Source organism: Rhinoderma darwinii, chromosome 2 (genome assembly GCF_050947455.1).
Source record: "Rhinoderma darwinii isolate aRhiDar2 chromosome 2, aRhiDar2.hap1, whole genome shotgun sequence".
Classification (NCBI taxonomy): Eukaryota; Metazoa; Chordata; class Amphibia; order Anura; family Rhinodermatidae; genus Rhinoderma; species Rhinoderma darwinii.
In genome coordinates this window covers 463,857,535-463,882,264 of record NC_134688.1, presented here as the reverse complement: position 1 = coordinate 463,882,264, position 24,730 = coordinate 463,857,535, and the positions used below count along the sequence as shown (strand labels likewise).

The window sequence follows — 24,730 nt, the reverse complement described above, 5'->3', positions numbered from 1 at the left end:
TTCTTCCTATACTTCCCAGCATTCCCTGTTTTATAATCTGTTACAAAAAAAGTGTAATCGTATAAACTATAAGTTAGTGTGAATGTTCTTGTCTGTCTGACACATGATGGACAAATAAACATTTAGCCACCGAAACCAGATACTGCTTCACATTCTACAGGTAGATACTCAATCGAGCACGTCTGTGCACAGTGAGAGGGTCCGGAGGTTTCTCTCGCTGTGATTGACTGCCAGGAATAACTGAGAGAGGGAGGGGAGGACCCATGAAATCTAATGGTTGACAAGGAGATATGTGACATAGCTAATGTCGGTATCAGAAACAGTAGAAGTTGGAGCTAAGGTTACAAGAGCAAGACTGCACACAGTTACTGTATAGACGGCAATAGGAGTAGGGTTTCATTTGTGCATCTTCCTAATGACATATAGAAAGAATGTTTACATTGCGTAACAGTTTCGGGGACTAACGCGTTGCAGAGTTGTACATATGGCAGAGTATTATTCCATTGAAACATGGCTGTTGTGCAACACCTTCAAGGACAAAAGTGGTAATATAAAAGTAAACCTCTTACTGTAGCCTAACAATGGGCTAAATAAAACACCAAAATGGTAAAAATTCAACTGGCAACAAACCACAGACGGGTGTATCGCACTTGTATTTAAGTGTCCCTATTAGGGACGTCAAGCCTGTATCCATCGCGGTTCTACTCAACCAAACTTAAAGACGACCTCTCAGTACGTCATATAAGTTGAACTGGTTAACTGATGTGAATAGCGCAGTATCCAAGATTCCACCGCTGTTTTTTATTTGTTCCTAGACCCCTCCGTTCCAGAGATATGGCCCACTGTTGTGTTGGTTCCCTATATGCTGATTTGCTGTAGTTAGCCAGTGGGGTGGAGCTAGCATCCCTGCCTCTGATGCTAACCAATCAGCGCAGGTAGCTTGAAGGTAGTTCACACCCTGTTGGCTAACTACAGCAAATTAGCATAGAGGGAGCCAACACAACAGTGGGCCATATCTTTGGGACGGGGGTGGGGTCCAGGATAAAGAATATCAGCGCTGAAATCAAGAAGACAGCGCTATTCAGGTCAGTTAACCTGATCAACTTATATGACCTAGCGACAGGTCCTATGGTGCTCTTAATTTGATTCAGTGGAACCACGCGAGATCCGGATGTTATGTCTGTTATAGAGACAACTAAATACAAGTGTAATATAATGTGGAAGCCCTTTTATGAACCCTCCCGGATCTTCGGCAGAAATGCAGACCATATTACCTGTGGGTAGGGGTTGGATCGTGTCTGCTTGGTTTTGACTTTTGCAGCTTTCATCTTGGTGGGCTTCCGTGCCTCCTGTGAGGTGGTCATGGAGTTCCGACAGGGAAATGCGGCTTTTGAAACAGTCACCTGCTCCAAGGACAACTGCAGCTCCTTATATTCTACATCTCTGCCCAAAACAACAAAGAGAAATATTTGCAGCAAATCTCAGACAATGTTTTTAAATGTATCTGTGGACAACAAATTTTCAGGTCTTTGGTATGTGCACCAAATATGTCAATTCTAAGATTCAGAATTTTTAAGAAAATTAACCTTCCAGAGAAAGTTTAAAGGTGGTATCTTGTCATGTATCAAACTGGTGAAAATAAAAAAACTTTGTAAAGGAAAAATTTGGCAAATATGTTTTGGGCTTAATAGAACATTCCAGGAAAAACAGATACACTGTGTAATGTCTAGTGCAGCATCTGAGGGGCGGGGCATGACACAAGGATTCTCTTTAAATCCCTGTGTCATGCTCCACCCACTGGCCCTGCACTAGATATTACACTGTGTATCTGTTTTGCCTAGAGTTTTCTTTAATATAAACTGTTTCTTTTTTTGTCATACATTAGTGACTTTGTTGGTTGTTTTTCTGTCTTTTACATATGTAGCAGAGTTATACGGCAGAGTTATACGGCAGAGTTATACGGCAGTGTTCTTAGCATTTCCACCAGGGTTTGGTTGGTAGGATGTTTTGAATTAATACTTGGTCTAAGCGCAGTGAATTCCTATTGCGTCATCTGTTTGCACATCATTTAAATTACATGGCAAGTGTCTGATTTGGCAATTACAGATTGATTGCACTGTTTATATGATATGGCTTAGTCGTCTCTGCTGAGCGCACAGCTTTTAAACGCTTACGGAATTGAATTTTCTGGGATTTTCTTTCTAGCTTGACAATGATTTTATAATCGATTATATGGATTTTTTTTGTAGATGATAAATTATAAATATTAATAGTAATAATCTTTATGTATCGGAAACATGTTCTACAGAGCTTTACAACTGGGGTAATAAGACTATGCAGTTACTATCCAAAGTATTAAAATATACCCCAAATTTTTTTTTCCTATAAGGACGGGTTCACATGGGACGGATATCCTGCGCAAAAGCACGCAGCTTATCTGTCATGTGCGCCGCAGGGAATTCCGGACGAAAAACCGCACCAAACTGTGGTGCAGTTTTTTGCCAGGAATGTCCGCTGTGCAAAACTGCAGCACCAGTTTCACCCCAGGAGACCGCTGCAGCCTGTGATTGGCTGCAGCGGCGGTCAACTGGGATGAAGCGTCATCCCAGGAGGCCGGCCTTCTGATGTCACCCTGACCGGCCTTCTTGGATGACGTTTCATCCCATGTGACCACCGCTACAGCCTGTTATTGGCTGCAGCGGTCACATGACATGAAACGACATCCCTGGAGGTCGCACTGGAGGAAGGAACACAGACTTCTGGGTAAGTATCCGGCTTTTTTTTTTCTGAATTGCGTTTTTTGCGATGGGATCGCTGCGCATCTGCCTCAAAAAAATGCAACAACTGCTATTTGTTGCGGGATTTAGCTCCTCATTGAATTCAATATATAAGCGGCGTTTACGCAAATACAATTGACATGCTGCAGAATACATTTCCGCACCGCAGGTACATTTCTGAGCGTTTTTTCCGCTCAGTATTTACGCAGCGTGTGGATGAGATTTGTTTTATCTCATCCACTTTGCTGCTACTGAATTCTGCTGCGTTTTTCCCGTCCGTAGTTTATTTTGCCGCAATTGTTACGACCCATACTATTAGTAACATGTTATTTATACCACACAATGCATGATCTAAAATAAAAACACAAAACACATGAAAAATTAAAGTTATGGCGCTCGGAATGCAGTGTTAAAAAAAACGCTCAAAAACGAAGGCGTTCGTATCATTATTGTTCTTGCTATTCTTATTATTATGCAATAGGTATTAGAGATAATTACCCATAACAATGTATTCTTCCTGTCCGTTTCTAACCGTGTAGATTTGATATTAATAATATATGCCTCTAGCTTACATTTTACTGATTCAAATGTGTTTTATGTACATAACCTCCGCCTGTAACACACATGATTTCTGTCATCTTTTTTTTAAATTATTATTATTTCAATTTACATTTATCTTGCCGATGTTTTTTATATGTTCATTCTTTTTTATTATTATTCAAAACATATATAAATAAATTACCAGCAACAAAGGCCTAATTTAGACAGAATATTTTACCTGTGTTTAACAGTCCATATTCTGGATATTACCCCTGGACCTCAAGAAGTTGTACTGAACCCAACCTACAGTACTACAGATCCCTAAAGAACGTACGGAACCATAGAACTTTACAGAACAATTCCCATAGAACGTACAGCATTATAGATACTTACAGAAGCTTTCATTCAGAACTTACAGCACCATTAACCTCTACAAAACCATTCCTACAGAACTTACAGCACCATAGATCCCTACAGAACCATTCCTAGAGAACCTACAGCACCATGAATCCCTACAGAACTTACAGCACCATAGATCCCTACAGAACTTACAGCACTATAGATCCCTACAGAACCATTCCTACAGAACCTTCAGCACCACGGGTTGTCTACAGAAACATTCCTACAGAACCTACAGCACCATGTATCCCTACAGAATTATTCCTGCAGAACCTACAGCACCAGGGATCCCTACAGAACTTACAGCACCATGGATCCCTACAGAACTTACAGCACCATGGATCCCTACAGAACTTACAGCCCCATAGATGCCTACAGAACTTACAGCACTATAGATCCCTACAGAACCATTCCTACAGAACTTACAGCACCAGGGATCCCTACAGAACTTACAGCACCATAGATCCCTACAGAACTTACAGCACCAGGGATCCCTACAGAACTTACAGCACCATGGATCCCTACAGAACTTACAGCCCCATAGATCCCTACAGAACTTACAGCACTATAGATCCCTACAGAACCATTCCTACAGAACTTACAGCACCAGGGATCCCTACAGAACTTACAGCACCATAGATCCCTACAGAACTTACAGCACCATAGATCCCTACAGAACTTACAGCACTATAGATCCCTACAGAACCATTCCTACAGAACTTACATCACCATGGATCCCTACAGAAACATTCCTACAGAACCTACAGCACCATGTATCCCTACAGAATTATTCCTGCAGAACGTACAGCACCAGGGATCCCTACAGAACTTACAGCACCATAGATCCCTACAGAACCAGTCCTAGAGAACCTACAGCACCAGGGATCCCTACAGAACTTACAGGACCATAGATCCCTACAGAACTTACAGCACTATAGATCCCTACAGAACCATTCCTACAGAACTTACAGCACCATAGATCCCTACAGAAACATTCCTACAGAACATACAGCACCATGGATCCCTACAGAACCATTCCTATGGAATCTACAGCACCATTGATACCTACTGAACCTACAGCACCATGGATCCCTACAGAACCATTCCTACAGAACCTACCGCACCATGGATCCCTACAGAACCATTCCTGCAGAACCTACAGCACAATTGATCCCTATGGAACTTACAGCACCATAAACCTCTACAGAACTATTTCCAAAGGAACTTACAGCACCATATATCCCTACAGACCCATTACTACAGAACTTACAGCACAATAGATCTAAACCTGTGGTGTACATTTGGCTCAGTAGAACGGTGGGGGGGGGGGGGCAGAGTGTTACATCCGGAATATGGACAGTTAAACATGGGTACAATACGCATACCAGGTTGTCCTAGATACTTACGTGAGGACGTAGTTCACACTAACGATGCAATGAGGCCTGGAAGAGCGACTGTTGTGGACGATTGTTGCGTAACTTTGGACCCAGACCCATCCTCCATGTTTGGAAAGCAACCGATAATATTTGGTAGTTACTTGGCCTTTTACCAACACTAAAACAAAAGTAAAATGTTCACTGATTAAGATCATTTTTTTGGATGTAGGTAATACAGAATTACACAATTCCATAAAAAGTATATGAATCGTTCAGAATTCACACAAAGTTAAAATGATAAATTATACAATTGACCTTCATTTTTTATCTATTTACAATTTTATATTTTTAGATATTTTCTCTATTTTTCTATATACATAATAATTTTACAGCTATTGTTTAAAGGAGTTGCCTGAGATTAGAAATAAATGTCTCATTTTCTTTTTAGAAACAACGCCAATTTGATCCATGGGCTCCGTCTGGTATTGCAATGAATTCAAGTTAATGGGGTTGAGCTGCAATACCAGACAAAGTCCATAGATAAGACTGCTACCATTTCTAAAAAAAATCCCTTTAATCTTTTGTGTAGTGTACTTATTATTTATAAGGGTTTTCCACTTTGGTCAATCACATTTTGTTAAAAGTGTCCCCTAAAAATAAGCTTATCACAGGACATCCTAGGACATTGCTGAAAGAACACCCAGCGATCTGCTGGAATCTGTAAGAGGAACCTGGCAGCAAGTCTTTAATTTTGCTGCAGCGCCACCACAGGAGAAATAGAGCATTACATGGTGCCCATTAAAATCAATAGGCTGTCCGTATAATGAATGGCAGCCCGGATCCTCCGAAGGGAGAGGACCTCTTTGGAGTCACTATCTGCTCCGGTTAATTGAGGGATTCCCCTCTATTAACTCAAAATGTCCTGAACCAATAGTAATAACAACAAAAATATATGAAACTTACAGAGATGGTGAGCATATCTCAAGTGGAACACATCACAGCCATGGACGTGGTGGTAAAGAGTTTTCTCTATGAGGTCTTGAGGTTCATAACCGGTTAATTCAGCTACTCTGCACAGAAAAGAGGGCGATTGAGGGTTTTTTTTTTATAACAATTTTGTTATCATTGTAGAATTTATTAATACATTCCACATTCAACAAAAGTTTGCAGCATCTAGATACTTTGGATCATCTTGGATGTTCCACAAAATACAACATTTTTGTTCCTAACATATGAAACTAAGATAATCGTGCTCGTAATGATGTGCCAAAACCTGATTACATCTATTGGATGTGCTTTATTTGTGTTATTAGGAGTGATAGTAAAAAAGAAAATTAGCAAAAACACTGGATGTTTCTACTTCTTTAATAACATTAAGAAATCTGGCAAATCTAATATGTTCCATCTCATCCTCATACTGGGGACTGACTGAAGGTGGGACTTGCCTGGTCTCCATTGCAGACAGCGCAGTAGAGGAAGATTTCTGCAATCTGTCACTAGTTTATTAATTCCCTACCTCTTAACTAATCTAATAGGCACTATGATGCTGATAACTACAGTGCGATTTTCTTTAAAAAACGTTTTTTTTGCAAAGTTATGAGCATTTCTCTAAATATGCTGATTTGGCTGTACTTGCCAAATGGGAGGTGACTCTTTCTTTTCACTCTAGGCGGAGTAATGTTTTCTGTATGACGCTGTCCAATCAGAGTCATACAGTTTTCCTCTTCCCTGCCCAGCAAAACAACATGATCATATAGTACACAGCTTCCATTCCGACTGTGTTTTCAACTGGTGATACCTCTGGTTGTTTCACAGCTAGAACTGCGATCCTGGTTAGATTAGAATCTCATCTTTCATATGTCACCAGAACCGCTGTTCTAGGTGGTCCACAGCCGGAGATATGTCTGTTTGAAGTGATCCCCCTTCCCCCCAGCCTCAGTCTCTCACACTGTGTGAAGCAGCTCCATGCTGATAGGACAGCGTCAGAGACTGGGAGGAGCTCCACCTCAGGAGAATCGCTGCTGTTGCCTCCCACTTGTCTAGTATGGACTCATTTGCATATTTCGAAAAAAGCTCATAACATTTTAAATAATAAACTTTTTGGGACACAATTTTCACTAGTATTATCAGTGTAACAGTGCCTATTGGATTAGCTAGGAGATAGGGCATTAATAAACTAGTGACAAATCCTCTTTAAGGCCCTAGCATTGGGCTAGAACATATAAATATATCAAAGGTCAAAACAAAGATCTCTTTCATGATCTATTCGTACCCAGGACTGTAACTATAACAAGAGGGATCTTCTATGCCTAGAGGAAAGAAGGTTTCTACACAGACATAGAAGGGGGTTCTCTACTGTAAGAGCAGTGAGACTATGGAACTCTCTGCCAGAGGAAGTTGTCATGGTGAATTTATAGGATATATATAGGATAATTGACCTGACGTGACTGGAGTTATGACAGAAAAGTTAGTACATTTTGGTTTTATAGGTAATACAAGTTACAGAGCTGCTTACCTTGAGTCCAGGAAAATGAGTTTGAGGTCCAGACTTGCTCTGAACATAAACATGTTACTGTGGAGTTTGATCTCTGTGATGGCGCTCGGTGGTAAGGACTGACCCACAGCCACTAGCCCTATAATTTGATAGCAGGAGTCATATAAAGAAATGTCCAGCATATACTGCCTTATTTTCAGATACCCACTGCAGTGAATCACCTGTTACATAAAGATAAAACATATCACATATACACTAAACAGACCAACCACGCACAAGTATTTGATATTCACTGTACCCCAGGTTACCCTAACATTACGCAAGCAAATGTAAAACTTATCTCCAAAGACTGGGAATCAGGATGCACAATTAAACTGGTATTTTTGTTAATAAATTCCATTTATTACTTTTTTCCATGCAGCTATGCCCAGACTACTTGATATATTGATTTCCATTAAATCTAAACAGTAGGAGAAGCTAGCTACTTCCTTCCTCACGAATGTCACCACTGAGCAACACTTCTTGTTTTTCAAATTATTAAAAACAATATTTCTAACTCAAGAAGCAATAATTTAGGCTGAAGCTTCTGGTCTGTCTGTCCCTGATGTACAAATAAGCTTTGGACAATGACAGCAGATGCTTTTTCACACTCTGGGCTAGCTTCCGTTCTCTTACTGTGACACTGACTACCAGGGAGACCTGAGATAGGGTAGATAAGGACCGACTGTGTGACAGAGATATTATTTCCAGGAGGGATAATATGGCTGACAGGAAGTAGCTGTCAGGTACTTCTTATTCCAGAAACCTCCACTAGGGGGGTGAACTGAATGGGAGGTAAATAAAGCTGCATGCAGTGAGCTCCCCCTAGTGTTAGCTAGTGGTAGCTGCTATGACAGTGTAACGGAAAGCATGGGAAGCAGTTCAGTGCTGGGCCCACTCCAACCATGGGCTCCAGAGCAGTTGCACGGTCTGCCTCTATGGTAGGTACACCACTAAACTAGGCTGCTCGGAAAGATCCATGTTTAGTAAATGCCAGACGGGTATAATCAATTTATTTGTCGTATTTTAATTTGTAAATAAAGCTACATTAGGCCGTATATATAAAAGTGCTTCTGTATACTACATTTTATGTGTCTGCTTTAGTGTGTATATGTATGTGTATATCTACAGGTTTTCGCCACAGTAATAACACTTACCTTATATCCGCTACATGTGAGTCCTGCATTTCTTTTTGCCAAAACACATTTCATTCGTAGAAAAAACGACCGCTCAATTTCATATTCTGCAAGAAATATAGATTTGCGAATAAATAACATGTAATATCAATATATAAGCAAAATTTGGATGTACAAGAAAGGAATTTTAAACTATGGCATCTAAAGACTCTTCATTTAAGATTCTTTTATTATTTTAGATGACATTATAACGGTGGGCACTCTGATCCAGAGCTGTAAACTCATGTATATAATAGTTAAATTATATAAAGAACGGAGACTCCTAATGAACAATTACTATGAAAAATTCAGTGATGGAATGGCACACAACATTGTGTTACTATCCACCAAAAATAACAATTTAAATATTCCATTCTCACTCTGACCACAAGAGCCATCACAAAAAGATGATATTTCCTGTTCTCTGCAGTTCACTTGTCAGCTTTACTGTATTGACTGGGACAGGATGGACAGGTCATCTCATTATTATTAGATGGTGGGCAAGTTAATGATAGCTCTATTGTAGGCAGGATGCAGGACGCAGGACACACACACACACACACACACACACACACACACACACGCACACGCACACGCACACGCACACACACACACCTCCCCTGCAGACTGTACTAATCATCTATGGACAGTTTTTTGTCCATTAATTCCCATTAATTTCAGCTGCCATAAAGCACACACACCCAGTCTTTAGGGCCACCCCAGGAATTTTATAAAAATAAATAAATTATTACAAAAATTACTTAATTAACTAAAATTGCATACATGAGACTGTTCCTTGCAACTTCAGCTACCAAAAGTTCTGTAAAGCTGTAACCGCGTCAAAAAACACGCAAAACAACTGCCCAAAATGCATCCCATTGATTTCAATGGGAGGCAGAGGCGTTTTTTTTGCAACGAGCGGAAAAACCGTCTTGCGGGAAAAAGAAGCGACTAGCCCTATCTTCGGGGGGTTTTTGTCTCTGACCTCTCATTGACATCAATAGGAGGCAGAGAAAGCGTATTTCGCTGCGTTTTTGCCCGTGGCGCTCAATGGCTGCAGGCGAAAAACGCAACGAAAAACCAGATGGAATTTTGAGGCAGAATTTTCTGCCTGCAAAAAAACTCAGTGGGAACAGGGCCTAAATGTGCTTCCTAACAAACATGCACCAAACAAAACATGGGCAATATCTTGATTCTTACATTATATTTGGGAGTATAATTTGTTATGAAGTTAAAATGGTAAATGACCCCTGTATTCTGTGTTATATGTGTAGATACAATTTGTAGTTAGTTGGACCAGCTATACAAGGCTTCAGAGTGTTTCAGGTTTTGGGATTAGGAATAATTCAGGTAATTATTGCCTCTCAGTAAATAATGGAGTATCCATTTACCATGTCAGATCCAATATTCCTTAGTCTAGAGGTTAATGTAGTAATAATAGTCATTTTGTACATAAGTTCTCCTAAGCTTTACCGGCTTCTCTCTCATAGGAAAATAATATCTTGGGGATTTGAGGAACCTCACACTGAGGGTCACATATAACAAATATCTTTTTAAGGTTTAAAATAGAAGAGCTTTTTTAATTCTGAATGTGCTTTTTGTATGTTTTTGCACAAATCCTTTTTGAGTAATATTAAAAAAAATATTGGCACTTTGTGCAGGTTATTTTCTTACAAAATACACAATGACATCCTCGAATATTTCTTCTCTGGCAGTGTAATTTTCCTTAATCAAAACTGGGCCAAAAGAATATTCAGGGTTCCGCCCATGTCCAGCCCTATTACTAGATTGTTTCACAGCTTCCTGTACATGGGCAACCTTATAGACCTGATCAGACATGCTCAGAGATAGGCACATCACATAGACGTCTTCAGAGATAGACACACCCCTTAGAATTGTTCAGAGATAGACACACCCCTTAGAATTGTTCAGAGATAGACACACCCCTTAGAATTGTTCAGAGATAGACACACCCCTTAGAATTGTTCAGAGATAGACACACCCCTTAGAATTGTTCAGAGATAGACACACCCCTTAGAATTGTTCAGAGATAGACACACCCCTTAGAATTGTTTAGAGATAGACACACCCCTTAGAATTGTGCTGAGATTGATACAACCCATAGACATGTTCAGAGATAGACACACCCCGAAGCACATATGCTGTGTGGCCTGCGTATCAGTGTATGGGAATTGCCGTTTTAGGAGCTTTAAGTATAAACCTTATTAAAGTGAAGCATAAGCAAAAACATTGCCTTTGTTCACACATGTATGTAAATGTGGAAACTGCGCAATGCTTTATTTCGCCTGTGGTGGAGCTGCAGGGAAATTAAAAACGTACTGCCATGTTTCCGCACAGATTAGAGATGATCACTAGGGGTCCAAACAGGGGGACACTTTTTTATCTTTGTATTGTCAAGGGACCATTCTCACAAGTAGGGATTGTACAAAGCGGAGTAGCCCTTTAAGAAAGCAGTTGTAGGAAAAGTTACCAGGACCACTTATTTTATTACATACTAAATTGTGGTACAACAATGCTGTTAATGGGGGAAGACACTAGACATAAGCCAAGATGTGGTTTGAAAAAAGTGGGCAGAAAAGTACTTCACACCTGTAACATCTTCCTACCGGAAAATTAAAACTGTGACCCTGTCAATACCACAGTGATGTAGTGCTGATTATTAATTGTGTATTGCATAAGCATCTGCTAAAAAATATAAATTTAAGAGCTGAGTATGAACTCTTCTAAGGGCCTGTTCACATCAGCGTTGCCCTTCCGTTGAGGGGTTTAGTCGACTGCGTTATTGATTCCGTCAAAACAACGGAACCCTGTCATAATGGTGACCAACGGAAACCATTAACAACGTTTCCGTCACCATTGAGATCACTGGTGAGGGAAACCGAAGCTAAGATTTCCATTTGCCTTTCCGTTGAGGGGTTAACCTGACGGAAACCTCAGACGGAGCCCCTCAACGGAAGGGCAGCGCTGTTGTGAACAGGCCCTTATTACACATATGTCAGCCTATTATCCTTGTAGCTGGGTTCAGGAATAAGTAAGCCAGAGAGCTATCATTCTGTCATACAGTTACCCAGGCTTTACTGCAGCACATAGTCCCTGCTCTGTTGTTTCTTTGATGTTTTCTCAGGGCTGCAGTACCACCAAATGGTCTGCCGTGCCCTATAAACAGTAGACTTAAAATTGTATAGATCCAGAAACAAGTCTCTGGTGTGTTTGACCATGCAGAGGTTCGATCATCAGAATATACTGTCCTATTGAAAGGCAGCATATCATAATGACTGGTCCACTATTACACCATAAGTCTGCAGCTGCATCTCCCTCCTCACCTCTTTTACTTGTAATATATACTGTTTCAAACTAGAGGGATTTTTTTGGTGAGTGAGGAGGTCTGTGAACATTTACAGAGAGCCTTTAGGCAGGAAACAAGGTGTTGGGAGGTAAAGAAAAAGGCACTTTTCCCTGATAAGATATATTACAATATTTTATATATTCACGTGTACTACTGGTTTATGAAAAAAATATATTTTAATGAAAGACCCACTTTAAAAGGAAGGTCCATCTTCCTGACCATTGTTTTTATTGTTAAAATGAAAAAATGAAGCAACTTTACAGATCGTCTTAAAAATGTCTTGTATATGTAGACCTATGTGTCTCCATGGAAACAGACTACAAGCAAACTATGTGTAGTCTGATCCTGCATATATTGACATTCATCTGTACCCTACTTCTTGTTAATCTACCAAATGTATGTTAGTAAGAAGTATGAGACACATGGAAGGGAGGGTATTTTGACGTTAACATGGAGACACATGGATCTGCATAGGAGCTGCATACACAAAAGGATAGGAGATTTTTAACTTAGGCTAATTGTAAAGTTGCCTAATCTTCCATTTTTCACATTATTTTTTTTAACATTAGTGTCTATGGGGCCATGGACTGTATTACTGGTGTAAAAAATACCGTGCCCTAAATTAGCGCTAGTAGGAACTAAGGAAATCAATGTGAGTTTTGCTGATTCTGGACTATGAAGCCTGTTACATTGTTCAGGACTTTGCATAGTAACTGGATTAACTACTCGTAAAGTACGTCTTCGTAAATGCTCTGATCATAGGGGATTAAGCGGAGATTTCTAGACAAACCTCACCGCTATATATCCAATACCATATTGTTTCCAGGAGTCGCCGATGTCTGTATAAATATTCATCATCCAGAAGAAATATGGCCGGGGGGAATGTAGGGGAACAGACTGTGGTGTGGAATATCACCCCCGCCAGTCTCGTGCTACATTATGGTATTATAGCGCGGGAAACATGAACTGCTATGAGTGTATTATGCCACTTATGGAAATTCTTAGCAATCCCTTTAACAAATATTCTGCGGTGACTTAGTGTAATATTGTACGATTAGCGCTAAATATCTGGATAATGGTTACATCATTCCTCATGTATAAGGCTGATTCTTAAAGGAATATTCTACAGGAGAAGTGAAGGAGCGTAAAATGTTATATAGCATTTTTTATCTAACTCCGCCTCTATTTAAAGAGGAATTCCCTTAAATTCAAAACTGTACCAGTAATTGTACGTAAGTCTTAAATTGTCCTCTTCAGTGGAGAAGGTAAAATTGCTATTTAATGGTTACACCTGTTTCAATAAAACCTGCGTAAAAAACAATATGGCAACCATTATGGGCCTAAAAAAGGACCCAGTTTTTCTGGACTCCTGAAACACCCAGTCCACTTAAAGGGGATTTCCAACCTAAAATAAAAAGGATCTAAATAGCTTAAAATACCACAGGGCACTATGCTCCCCATTTAAAATGCCCGTTGTGTCCGAGCCGCATGTTTCCAGTTCTTTGCGGGCTCTGGTTTACTTTAGCGCTCCAATTATGTCCCGTCTCTGACATGTGACCCTGAGGCCAATTTCTGTCTGCAGCAAAGATGTCAGTTGGTACAGGATGTCACCACTGTGGTGTCATTGCGGTGCTAAAGTAAACAAGAGCTGGTGGGGGATCGGGAACATGTGGGAATTTTATGGTGGGCACCTTTGTTATTTTATGCTATTTGGAGTCTCCTGCACCCTTTTATTAAGGGTCAGAAAACCTCCTATAAATAGTTGAATATCCCCAGCTCACATAATACTTCTTGACTAGACATTAGCAGATTAGCCATTCAAGACTCTAGGAAAGCTAAGAAACATCACTCAAGAACGTGCATATTTTTTATTTTAAGAAGTGCTTCTTAAAAATGTTTTTTCTGCTTTTGGAAACTTCTTTTTGTTAGAAGAGTCTCCAGACAATAAGCTGATCAAAGCAAACCTGTCTGCAAGCTTTCATTTCCCCTACAGCGCCCCCACAGGAGACTTGCAACACAAACATGTCGGGTCCTCCAGACTCTTTTTGTAGCTCCTTTCCCGTCTTGTTTTCAAATTGCAGCCAATGGCTGACGTATGGCTATACAGTGGCACGTGTCGGAGGTATACGTATGTGGAACACATCGTGGAATAATACTGAAGTATACCTCTGACGTAAACAAGAACGAAATGTGAATGGAAACAGAGCCTTAGAAAAAAAATCACATGTGCAATGCAAACAAAAAACGTCAAAACTGATATACTTGCGCTTTTAGTCCCTATAGCTGCACAGAGCGGGGACCCCCGATATTTTTGAATGTTCAGACAGCATTATATTCACTGGAACCACCAAGGACTTCTTGTTTCTTTCATGTGGTGGAAGTGACCGCAGTTAAAATAGTTAAATTATGGGTAAAGAAATTCTGTCTGCTGGAGAATGAAGAGTGTCATACAAGCAGATTGGATTTTTGAACTGGTAGAGGATGGAGAAATCAGAAATAATTTCTATCACATTGTCCGCAAACACCAACAGCTGGTTTTAATACTTCATCTGGGGAGCCAAAGCCGTTGGCGTTTGTTGCGGCCTTTGATATACAGAAAGCCTCACAGCGTCTCGGCCGGGTGTTTTATGTCCCCTTTGATTTACACTATTCATAATGTTCAATCCTGTCACATACAATATTTAAGGATGATGAATTGGAAATGTTGTATTTATAGGATGATGTGGCCTGGAGTGCCTGTGTAAGGAACAAATGGAGGTGGCCATTTTGTAATTGTCATTAATATACTTAAGTGTAATCACTATTAAAGGGGATGTACATGAAAAGTGCACCCCAGAGACAGAATAAAATGCATGTGAAGTATGGGAAACACGTTCTCTGTGTCCAGACTGTAATTGAAACAGCTCTCTCTTCCCCTCTCACATCACAAAATCCCAGCACAATTCAGCAGCTAAAGTACATCCAGTAAATTTCTCTGTAATTTAGGAATCATCTGCAGGTCACTTATCACGTCAACATATTTTATCCATAAAGCTTGTCACCTTGTTGATATCCTTTTAACGGAGCTGTCATTGGTGCAACTTTTATTTATTTTTAGTAAAGCAAAACTATTACTATGATTTATTCAAATATTTTGCACCAGGCCCCCAGTCCACCACCCTCTCTATATCCAAAGGCGACTGGTGAAGAATTCAGCAATCGGCGTAGTGTCATATACTGTAACATCACGGCCAACGGCCATATCACCTAGTCAGGTGACTGAATAATCCAATGTTTTTAGCACTGTGTGCTGTCTGATCCTGCAGTTTTCAGGAAGAGAGAAAGTAACACGTCTGTAGGATCAGACTACACAGTGTTTGTTCGTAGTCTGTACCCATGGAGACACATAGTTCTGCATAGGAGCTGTATACACAAAACGGTAGTTTTTTTTAATGTATAAAAGTAATAAAAATTGGATACTGAAGTGTACATACCCCTTACAAGCAGCGTTTGCTTATACACTAATTGACGTGTTGCATAAAATGTTGTAAAAACAGTCCTAATAGCCTTATGTAGCAATATAAAGAGCATCACATGTCTGATAACCAAACTCGGTGATAGCAACAAGACGCCTTGCTAAACATGGTGGTCATCGGGAGGCACGATAGCCCTGGCATCGTTCAAATTGTGAATTTTTAAACTAGTAAACCTTAATGAAACCCTAACTGGTTGCCTATAGTAAGATAACAATCTGTTTACAAAGTACGAGGGCTTCTGTAAAGATTTATATCACATTTGGCAGCTTCCCTGCATACAACACAGCTGCTTGCTGCATACAATGTGTTTTTCTTGGTTATTAGCTGGTCTTTCCAAGATTGTCTTTAAGCCACATCCAGATCTTAAGAATCTCAGCCAAAATGTTGTCATATTGTGTTTGGAATTACAATGAAGTGTTTGACTAAGAAAATCTCTTCGAAATAAAAACGATGGCCTATGATAAACATTCCAGTCAAACCATCCAATACTACAAACACAATGCAGTTTATATTTCTAATCCCTGCGGAAATCAAATGGTTAATGATCTAAAATGGCTTTTACAAAAAAAATATATATCTTTGGGCACAGGTGCAGAATTGACAAATCCATGTGGAATAATAGGGACTAGTACAAGGATCTTGGAATAATAATTGGAGCCTTAAACCATGACATAACTGCTAGTGAGTTATTAGAGTCAAAGAATACCGCCTTAAAATTTAAAGGTAAAGTACACACCCCCGTTTATCCTTAATTTACCTCTAATTTTGATTAGGTGTCTCTGAGATCCACCATGCCTACATATATAGTTTATTGCAGTAAGATATATTTAAGTTATTTGTTTTGATGGCAGCTATCCCAATAATAAAAAGTAGTTGTCACAACCCCACCCCCTATCTTTTAGCATGTCAAGTGATGTGATCTTCCAATGCTACCTGATCTGCAATATGACCATCCACTCCCTACCACCAGCATATTATCATCTTCTGTCCCCTTCGTCCAAAAAGTCGCATACGCGAGAGGCTGCCTCATTGTCTCTGTCGAGAGAGGCGAACCCTAGATCTGATTGACCCCCAACTCAGGGCATACATACAAGTGAGGGAACACGTCTCCCCACCTGGGACAGGAGGAACTTGGTACTTTGCCCATCTCCTGTCCATGTTCCTTGGGTTAACTTCTCACATCCAGGGGCATACATACCATAGAGACAGACCATGCCACTGCTATGGGGCCTTTGGTGAAGGCGCCCAGCTCTGGTTGGCCCTATACCATTTGTTACTGGGTGAAAAGAACCTGTGCAGGAGTCCTCTCTCCAGAGGGGGTAGGAAATTAGCCCAAGTGTCATAAAAAGGGCTTAGAGGCCCTTCTGTCCTGGATGGGAAAAATTGGCACCTAAATGGCGGGAGCATTTTAATCTTTGCTATGTACACCGCTGCTCACACTTCTGTTTCTTCATGTTATATGGGCTGTGGAGAGGGTATCCTTGCTCAGATGCTTTCCACTCATCAGACTTTGCCATCTCTCTCTAAGTACCACATAATAGCTGTATTGGCTGTCCTTGCCAACAAAAAGCTTTTCACGAATTCTGTAACGCTTAGTAGTGCTCCATCCTTACCAGACAAGGATAAAAAAAAATTAGGGTTAACCAGCCTTAGGGTCCTGACGCTCTTCCCCCATACATAGGGATGGAAAAGTATGAGGGCGAACAAAAACTTGACCCGGAATGGGGCACCTGGCATCGTAAATCATCACCATACCTATAGATCCATCACTGCCTTTTCAGTCAATGTTTCTCCAAAAGTCAGGGTCCAATCAGAGTTTTAGGTAGAAATCAACTAAATCGTGGAAAACTTTTGTGTTAGCATCTTGTATCTTCGATGCAATCTATTGGAATCCACTATATTTATCAAAGGCCATCTGAAGACCAGGCACCCTATAGCTTTCAAACAACTACATAAAATTTTTAAAAAATACAGGCCGTCTTACCCTATACTTACACCTCATACTATATTCCAGAATGAGCTGTCTGGTTTCGATGCTGAACAGTCGCACGACACCAATATATGAAGCAAAAATAAAGCTGACTAATATGAGAAATTTGTTCCAGCACGAAATAGACATTTACCTTGTAATAAGTGCGGGTGAAGGGGCTGATGAGCTGTCAGTACGGCCGTCATCTCATCATGATCGGAAGGATGGATATATTCATAAATACTATTGCCGGTCAGTTCCACCTACAAGGAGAAACCACAAATAGAGTTAGCAGACGATACCTAATATGAATGTAATGTCTCAATTCTTATCCCTGAAGAACAATGAAATTTCATCGAGGAGGAGAGTTCTACAGACACCGGCACTAAACCTTCTACTGCTATTAAATCCCGAAACATTCGAGAACATCTCCTCTTCACAATGGTAACGGATTCATTTACTTAGAAGACAACGTTTGTGGATTCTTCTGGAGAATGGACGATACCATATAATGATCTAGAACCCTACGTAGCTCCTGCTGCCGGTTGTATCTGATGATGAATTCACGTAGCTTCTGGCCAAAAGGAAACCCATATTGCAAAGAAACGCTATTGTATTATCCTTAATGACAAAGGGCAGGATCCTCCAGTGGGCCCAGGCTCTGACATATTAATGGGCCACAAAGGTCCAGCAGAAGTCAACCCCATTTGGAGGTGACTTTGCAGTCAATCACTTACCACTAGGGTTTATTTCTTATGGGATGATCACAAATGACCTATTAGGTCTTATTAATGATATGTCCTGTGTGTACAATGACAACAGCAAATATTACAATGGAATTAAGAGTGGACGCAACGTGTTCTGTATAGATGGAGGTTGGACCACAGAATCATCTCCTCTGGTGGGACCAAGGAACCCAAGATCAACGCTGACCAAGGACATTGTCATAAGAGCAACAATTAACAAAGAAAGATAATACACGTTTAGTTTTGCAACTTACAACATACAAATTGAAACATGGTGCAAGCCTTTCATAAATATGGCGCACATCATTTTTCTAACATACTGTACATTATGAAATTTTACTCAAGTTCTTAATTTTATTAAACGTGCCCCATAGCGCTACCGATCACATCACACTGATTATATGTTCAGGGTACATTAGAGAACAGAAGGTTTACTTTATATACACACACACACACACACACACACACACACACACTTATCAGCCATAACATTGAACCCATTCGACTAATCTTGTAGGCTGCCCTCATGTCACCAAAACAGCCTCCAGCCGTTGAGGCATGGACTCCACAAGATCTGTGAAGGCTTCTGTGATATCTGGCACGAAGATGTTAGCAGCAGATCCTGTAAATTTTGAGGTGCGGACTCCATGGATCGGACTTGTTTTTCCAGCACATCCCACAGATGATCGATGGGATTGATCTGGGGAATTTGGAGATAAGTCGTCACCTTGATCTCTTTGTCATGTTCCTGAGACCATTCCAATGTCTGCAGTGTGGCAGGGGCATTATTCTGCTGAAAGAGACCACTGCCATTTGAGAATATCATTGTTATGAAGGGGGGTACTTTATCTGCATGAATAGTTAGGTAGGTGGTCTGTGTCACATTCACATGAATACCAGTAACCATGGTTACCAGCAGAACATTGGCCAGAACATCACACTGCATCTGCCGGCTGGTCTTCTTCCCATAATGCATCCTGGTGCCACCTCTTCACCAGTCTTCACACACCCACCCGGCCGACCACATGATGTAAAAGAAAATGTGACCCATCTGACTAGGCCATCTGCATTGCTCTATGGTCCAGTTCTGATGTTCATGTGCCCATTGTAGGCGTTCGTCGGTGGACAGGGGTCAACATGGGAACTGACCGGTCTGCGGCTACACACCCTGAAAACACAGCAAGCTGCAATTCTCTACATGTTGTGACATCTTTCTGTCATAGACAGAAGTAAGTTTTGCAGTAATTTGTGCTACAGCAGCTCTTCTGTAGGATTAGACCAGATGGGCTAGCCTTCACTCCCCACGCACATCTATGAGACTTGGACGCCCATGTCCCCATCTCCGGTACACCGGTTGCCCTTCCTTGAACCACTTTTGGTAGGTCCTAACCACTTCATCAGAGGTTTTATTGTTATGGCTTATCGGTGTTTATACACACACACACACACACACACACACTTATTTGCAGATATACTGTATATACACACACACAGAAACATACACATACATATACCCAGATACACACACACACACACACACACACACACACACACACACACACACACACACACACACAAATAAATATACTGTATACATACATATACACACATATACAGTATAATACACATATACAATACACAGATATAAACACACACACATATATATATACAGTATAGTTCATATACACATACATATGCACACAAAAAAAATATATATATATATAGTATATAAACATATACACAGATATATAACACACATACAAACAATATGCAGATACATACTGTATACACACCGATAAATATATATAGTATATACACATATACGCAGGTATATAACACACATATATGCAGTACGCAGATACATATACATACACAGATAAATATACATAGTATATACACATATACACAGATATATAACACATATAACACGCAGCTATATAACACATATATATACAGTACGCAGATACACACACATTCCTGGTTATGCTTCCGGTCAGGCATGTGACTGTATAGATATAAACACCTTTATAGGTTTTCATTGAGATTTCCTTGTTGCAAAACTGTAACTAAACTAAGTTCTAGTTCTCCATGCAGCGCTGACTGGCGACCCCTACACATATCTGTAGTCGGGTCTCCCGGCTCGCGTAGCTCCTCCCTCTACAGAAAACTGATGATCGGCTACAGCGAGCGCCAGTCAAACAGTGAATGTCTATTCCTGAGTGACACCTCACCAATGCACTATGTAATGTGTCTCAGCACCTACATAAATTGTGCCTCCTACCCAATGGCACCCTAGGCGGCTGCCTATTCTGCCTACCCCTTGTCCTGGCCCTAGGTGGGCCTAATTTGACTGAGATAGTGGCCTATGGCATGGAGATCGCATTTGCTGTGACTGCGATTCCTCTTACTTTGCCACGGCTTGGAGTAAATAATTCTGTGAATGTGGAGTTTTCCTTTAAATCTGTTCCTCAGCCTAGCAATATATCTCCCATATCTCGGCAGTAATTCGGTGTGTATCTCAGGCTTATTACAGCATGAAATACTCCTGGCTTTATTGTTAGAGATGATATTAAAGTCCTGCACTAGTCCACATACTATAAAATTATATGAGATTTCCTTCGATCCCCCAGGACTTTAGAAAAAGTCAAATTCATCCAATAGACCTTATGTTTCCTTATCTGTTTTCCAACCACACAAATGTAATTTCTCTCTGCTGAAAGGAGAAACGATTTACAATATCACAAAATAATTTTTGTAAAGACAGGAGGTTTTACCGAACATGACAAATCGCCAGACATATTAAATTCAAAGCAGCATGAATAGAAAGGAATATTCCAATCTCTGGTATTATCAGGGCTCTGGTGGGGTGCGCGGATTACCATACGCACGCACAATGGCTTCCAGATGTGTCAGCGCTGGACATGGTGCTGATATCCATGTTTCCCATCACTTTACAACAAGCCTGTAATGTTTACCTCTGGTCTACAGAGGCCTCCTGGTGTGTTACATATTCAATGATTTATGTCGGATGCCCTTAGAATCACTAGGCAGGTTATAATACCAGTCAGCAGACCGCTGATACCTAGGCTTAATGTCAAATCCTTCCTTAAAGGGGTTGTCCAAAATTTTAATAAGTCCCTCCAAATAGGCCAGACCTGTAGAAAGTTGTCAAATAGAAAAGATTGTAATATATTTATAGTCAAAATATTGCTCCCCATACCGTCCCTTCGGTCCTACAGTATATAAACTAGGACTCAGAGATGATGGGCCTCATGGAGGAAAACTAGTGCAGACAGGAACTGGAGGTGGTGATCTTAGCAACTAATCAAATCGCCGATTTAGGCTTGGACTTAGATGGGATCGTTATTAGGGAGATCCTGGGTGTAGGAGACACGTAGGACCAGCTTTCAACATAGCCGTCAGTTCAGCTGAACTGACGGACGCAGCTCAGACAGAACGATACATCTTCTATGTATACAGGATACATAGGGGGTATATCTTAAAAAGTTAAATAAAATTGTAATAAAAGTCTATATAAACGTTGCTTAAAAACACATAAAACATTGATTTATTAAAAAAAAAAAAAAAGGATTCCAATTAAAGGTGTACGTAGCCTTTAAGGCAGGACTTAAAGTGGTATTTCCAGAATTCCATGTAACACTCAATTGCCTTTTAAAATTCACTAATGTTACTGAAAATTTGTCAAAAATTACATTTTTGACCAAACCCCCCCCCCCCAAAGTACCTCATGTAAGACTTCCCAATTTGTGGAATGAACATGGTCAGAGGAACGGGGAAACCGGACTCAGAAAACAGAGAAGGGAAGAACATAATAAGGCCTCACTCACACGAGCGTGGCGTTTTTGCGCGCGCAAAAACGCGGTGTTTTGCGTGCGCAAAAAACACTTAACAGCTCCGTGTGGCAGCAGCATATGATGGGCGGCTGCGTGCTTTTCATGCAGCCGCCATCATTATGACACTCCATTTGGATGTTTGTAAACAGAAAAGCACGTGGTGCTTTTCTGTTTACATTCATCCTTTTGACAGCTGTTGCGCGAATCACGCAGTTAGCACGGAAGTGCTTCCGTGCGGCATGCATGGTTTTCACGCACCCATTGACTTCAATGGGTGCGTGATTCGCGCAAAACGGCAAAAGAACGGACATATCGTGACTTTTTTTCAGCGGACTCACGCTGAGTAAAAATCACGGACATGTCTGCACGGCCCCATAGACTAATATAGGTCCGTGCAACGCGCGTGCAAATCACGCGCGTTGCACGGACGTTTTTCCCGTTCTTCTGAATAAAGCCTAAAGGAATGATGGCGTGGGGAGTTATATTTTCAGAACTATGGCAGGTACAGGGCTTTTTAGAAAAACATAGGATTCTGGTCCAACTTCTTTATTAGTAAATAGTAAAAATTGCATAGATATTGCAGTGTATTCTACCAGCGATCAAGCGATCACTTGTTCAAGTCCCCCCGGGAGGATTAAAAAAAATGTCAAAAACAGTTAAATAAGGTTTTTATTCATGTACAAAAAAATGTGAAACATTAAAAGCTCAAAAAAATTATTTTCCCATTTTTTCCTTTAAAAAAACAAAAACCCGCCAGGATTGCTATCTACGGTCGTGTGCATGGGGCCTTAGAGTTTGGAAAACAGCTTTACAGATTTTACATAGGCATCAACTAACATAAAATGCTGCTCATATATATATAAGAACTAGCTATTCATTAGCAATTATCATGTCAAATATTATTACAATTTATTTCATTGCAATACCACTTTTCACCACAGCGGAAGCCAAGTACTTTCCATAGAGACCAATGCAACAGCACCCCCTGCTCTATTCTATTTATTACAACATTTATTCAAGAGTAATGTATTAAATTCAATAACTTTGGTTTTTTGCATTCCGAGAAATAACCTTGATTTCACTGGTTTGAAAAAAAGAATGATTTTGACTACAAATCATTCCCGCCCCCAGACCCACAGTGATCTGCTCTTCGTCAGGGGTACGGCTTTAGGAAAGTATAGTTGTACTCATTGGACAATTAAAAGGGGCATTACAGTTTCAGCAAATAAATGTTCATTGAATAATGAAAAGTTATGCAATTTTCCAATATATTCACTGCAGCAATTCCTCACAGTTGTCAAGATCTCTGCTTGCTGTCGTTCAATTGAAACCTTCATTGTATACCTCCAGGGGCTAAAAATCTGTCATGGTCATGTGATGATCACACAGGTGCACGGCTCATTAAAGTACAGTTATCAGAGCTGTGTCTTGTAACGAGCCGCGCACCCGTGTGTCCTTTACATGACCAGGACTGATATTTAGCCCCTGGAAGTAAGAAATAACCACCAGCACAAAAGACTACGACTAAGGCCGAATTTAGACGACCGTAGTATACGTCCGTGTGACGGCCATTAAAACAACGGCCGTAACACGGATGCATGTATTTCAATGGGACCGTTCACTTGGCCATTATTTCAATGGAATGTGTAAAGGGTCCGTTGAAGAATAAAGCGTATCCTAGTTTGTTCTATTTTCACGGATCCCTCGATAGACTCAAGTCTATGGGGATCCGTGAAAACAGGACCCGCCCGGGGGCAACTTGGACGTGAAAAACTGCTGTTTTTACGTCCGAGTTTCCCCATGTTCATCTGAATTTGGCCTATGAGTCACCACACAACCATAGGGCAACATTTTTTTAATAAAATAGAAATATATTTCATAAAAGTTGCTATCGCCTTTTATATCCATTTAAAAGAAATACAAAAAAATAATGTATAAAATAATATAAATATAAAAAAATAAAATAAATATACACAAATCAATGGTCCTGCATTGGGCTCCAGCCATTTCCCAGCAGACAGGACCCGTAGTGTGAATAAGCCCCACCAGCTCTTCCACTGAATGCTGGGCACCTCAAGACGGTGGAGATGTGCCTGTTGTCCCCCAGTGACCTGCCTTCTCTGTTACTAAGCTGCGGCCCGAATATATTTGTACTGCTACTTAGCAAACACAACTGCTGAAAATCATTCGCTAGGGAGTCGAAAAGCGTCTCTATTAAATGATTACAGGGAGATTTAAAGGGCAATCGTTCTCAGTCTGATACAGAATATCGGTATCAGACATGGGTTCCTTGGGCCCACCAGAGAACATGACTCTGACGGTCCACCCTCCATCTATACAGAACACGTGCACATCCACTTTTAACCCATTGATGACCTGTGACATAACTATGTCACGGCTGCCCAGGGGGAGTACGGACTGAACTTGCTCTATACAGCCGACGACTCATTGCAACAGCCAGGATCGGCGTGTTTAACCA

At 40.6% G+C, this 24,730-nt stretch overlaps 1 protein-coding gene across 1 annotated transcript in view; it reads right to left on the bottom strand.

The window, feature by feature from the left end:
* The window catches only part of SIM2 (SIM bHLH transcription factor 2), a 76,710-nt gene that overhangs the window by 6,452 nt on the left and 45,528 nt on the right, over positions 1-24,730 (bottom strand). The window contains exons 4-9 of the mRNA XM_075850987.1: positions 17,806-17,914; positions 8,783-8,868; positions 7,608-7,807; positions 6,056-6,162; positions 5,123-5,270; positions 1,275-1,443 (exon numbers count right to left, since the gene is read on the bottom strand). Of these exons, the coding sequence (XP_075707102.1) occupies positions 1,275-1,443; positions 5,123-5,270; positions 6,056-6,162; positions 7,608-7,807; positions 8,783-8,868; positions 17,806-17,914 (819 nt within the window). The remainder of the gene's footprint in view (positions 1-1,274; positions 1,444-5,122; positions 5,271-6,055; positions 6,163-7,607; positions 7,808-8,782; positions 8,869-17,805; positions 17,915-24,730) is intronic.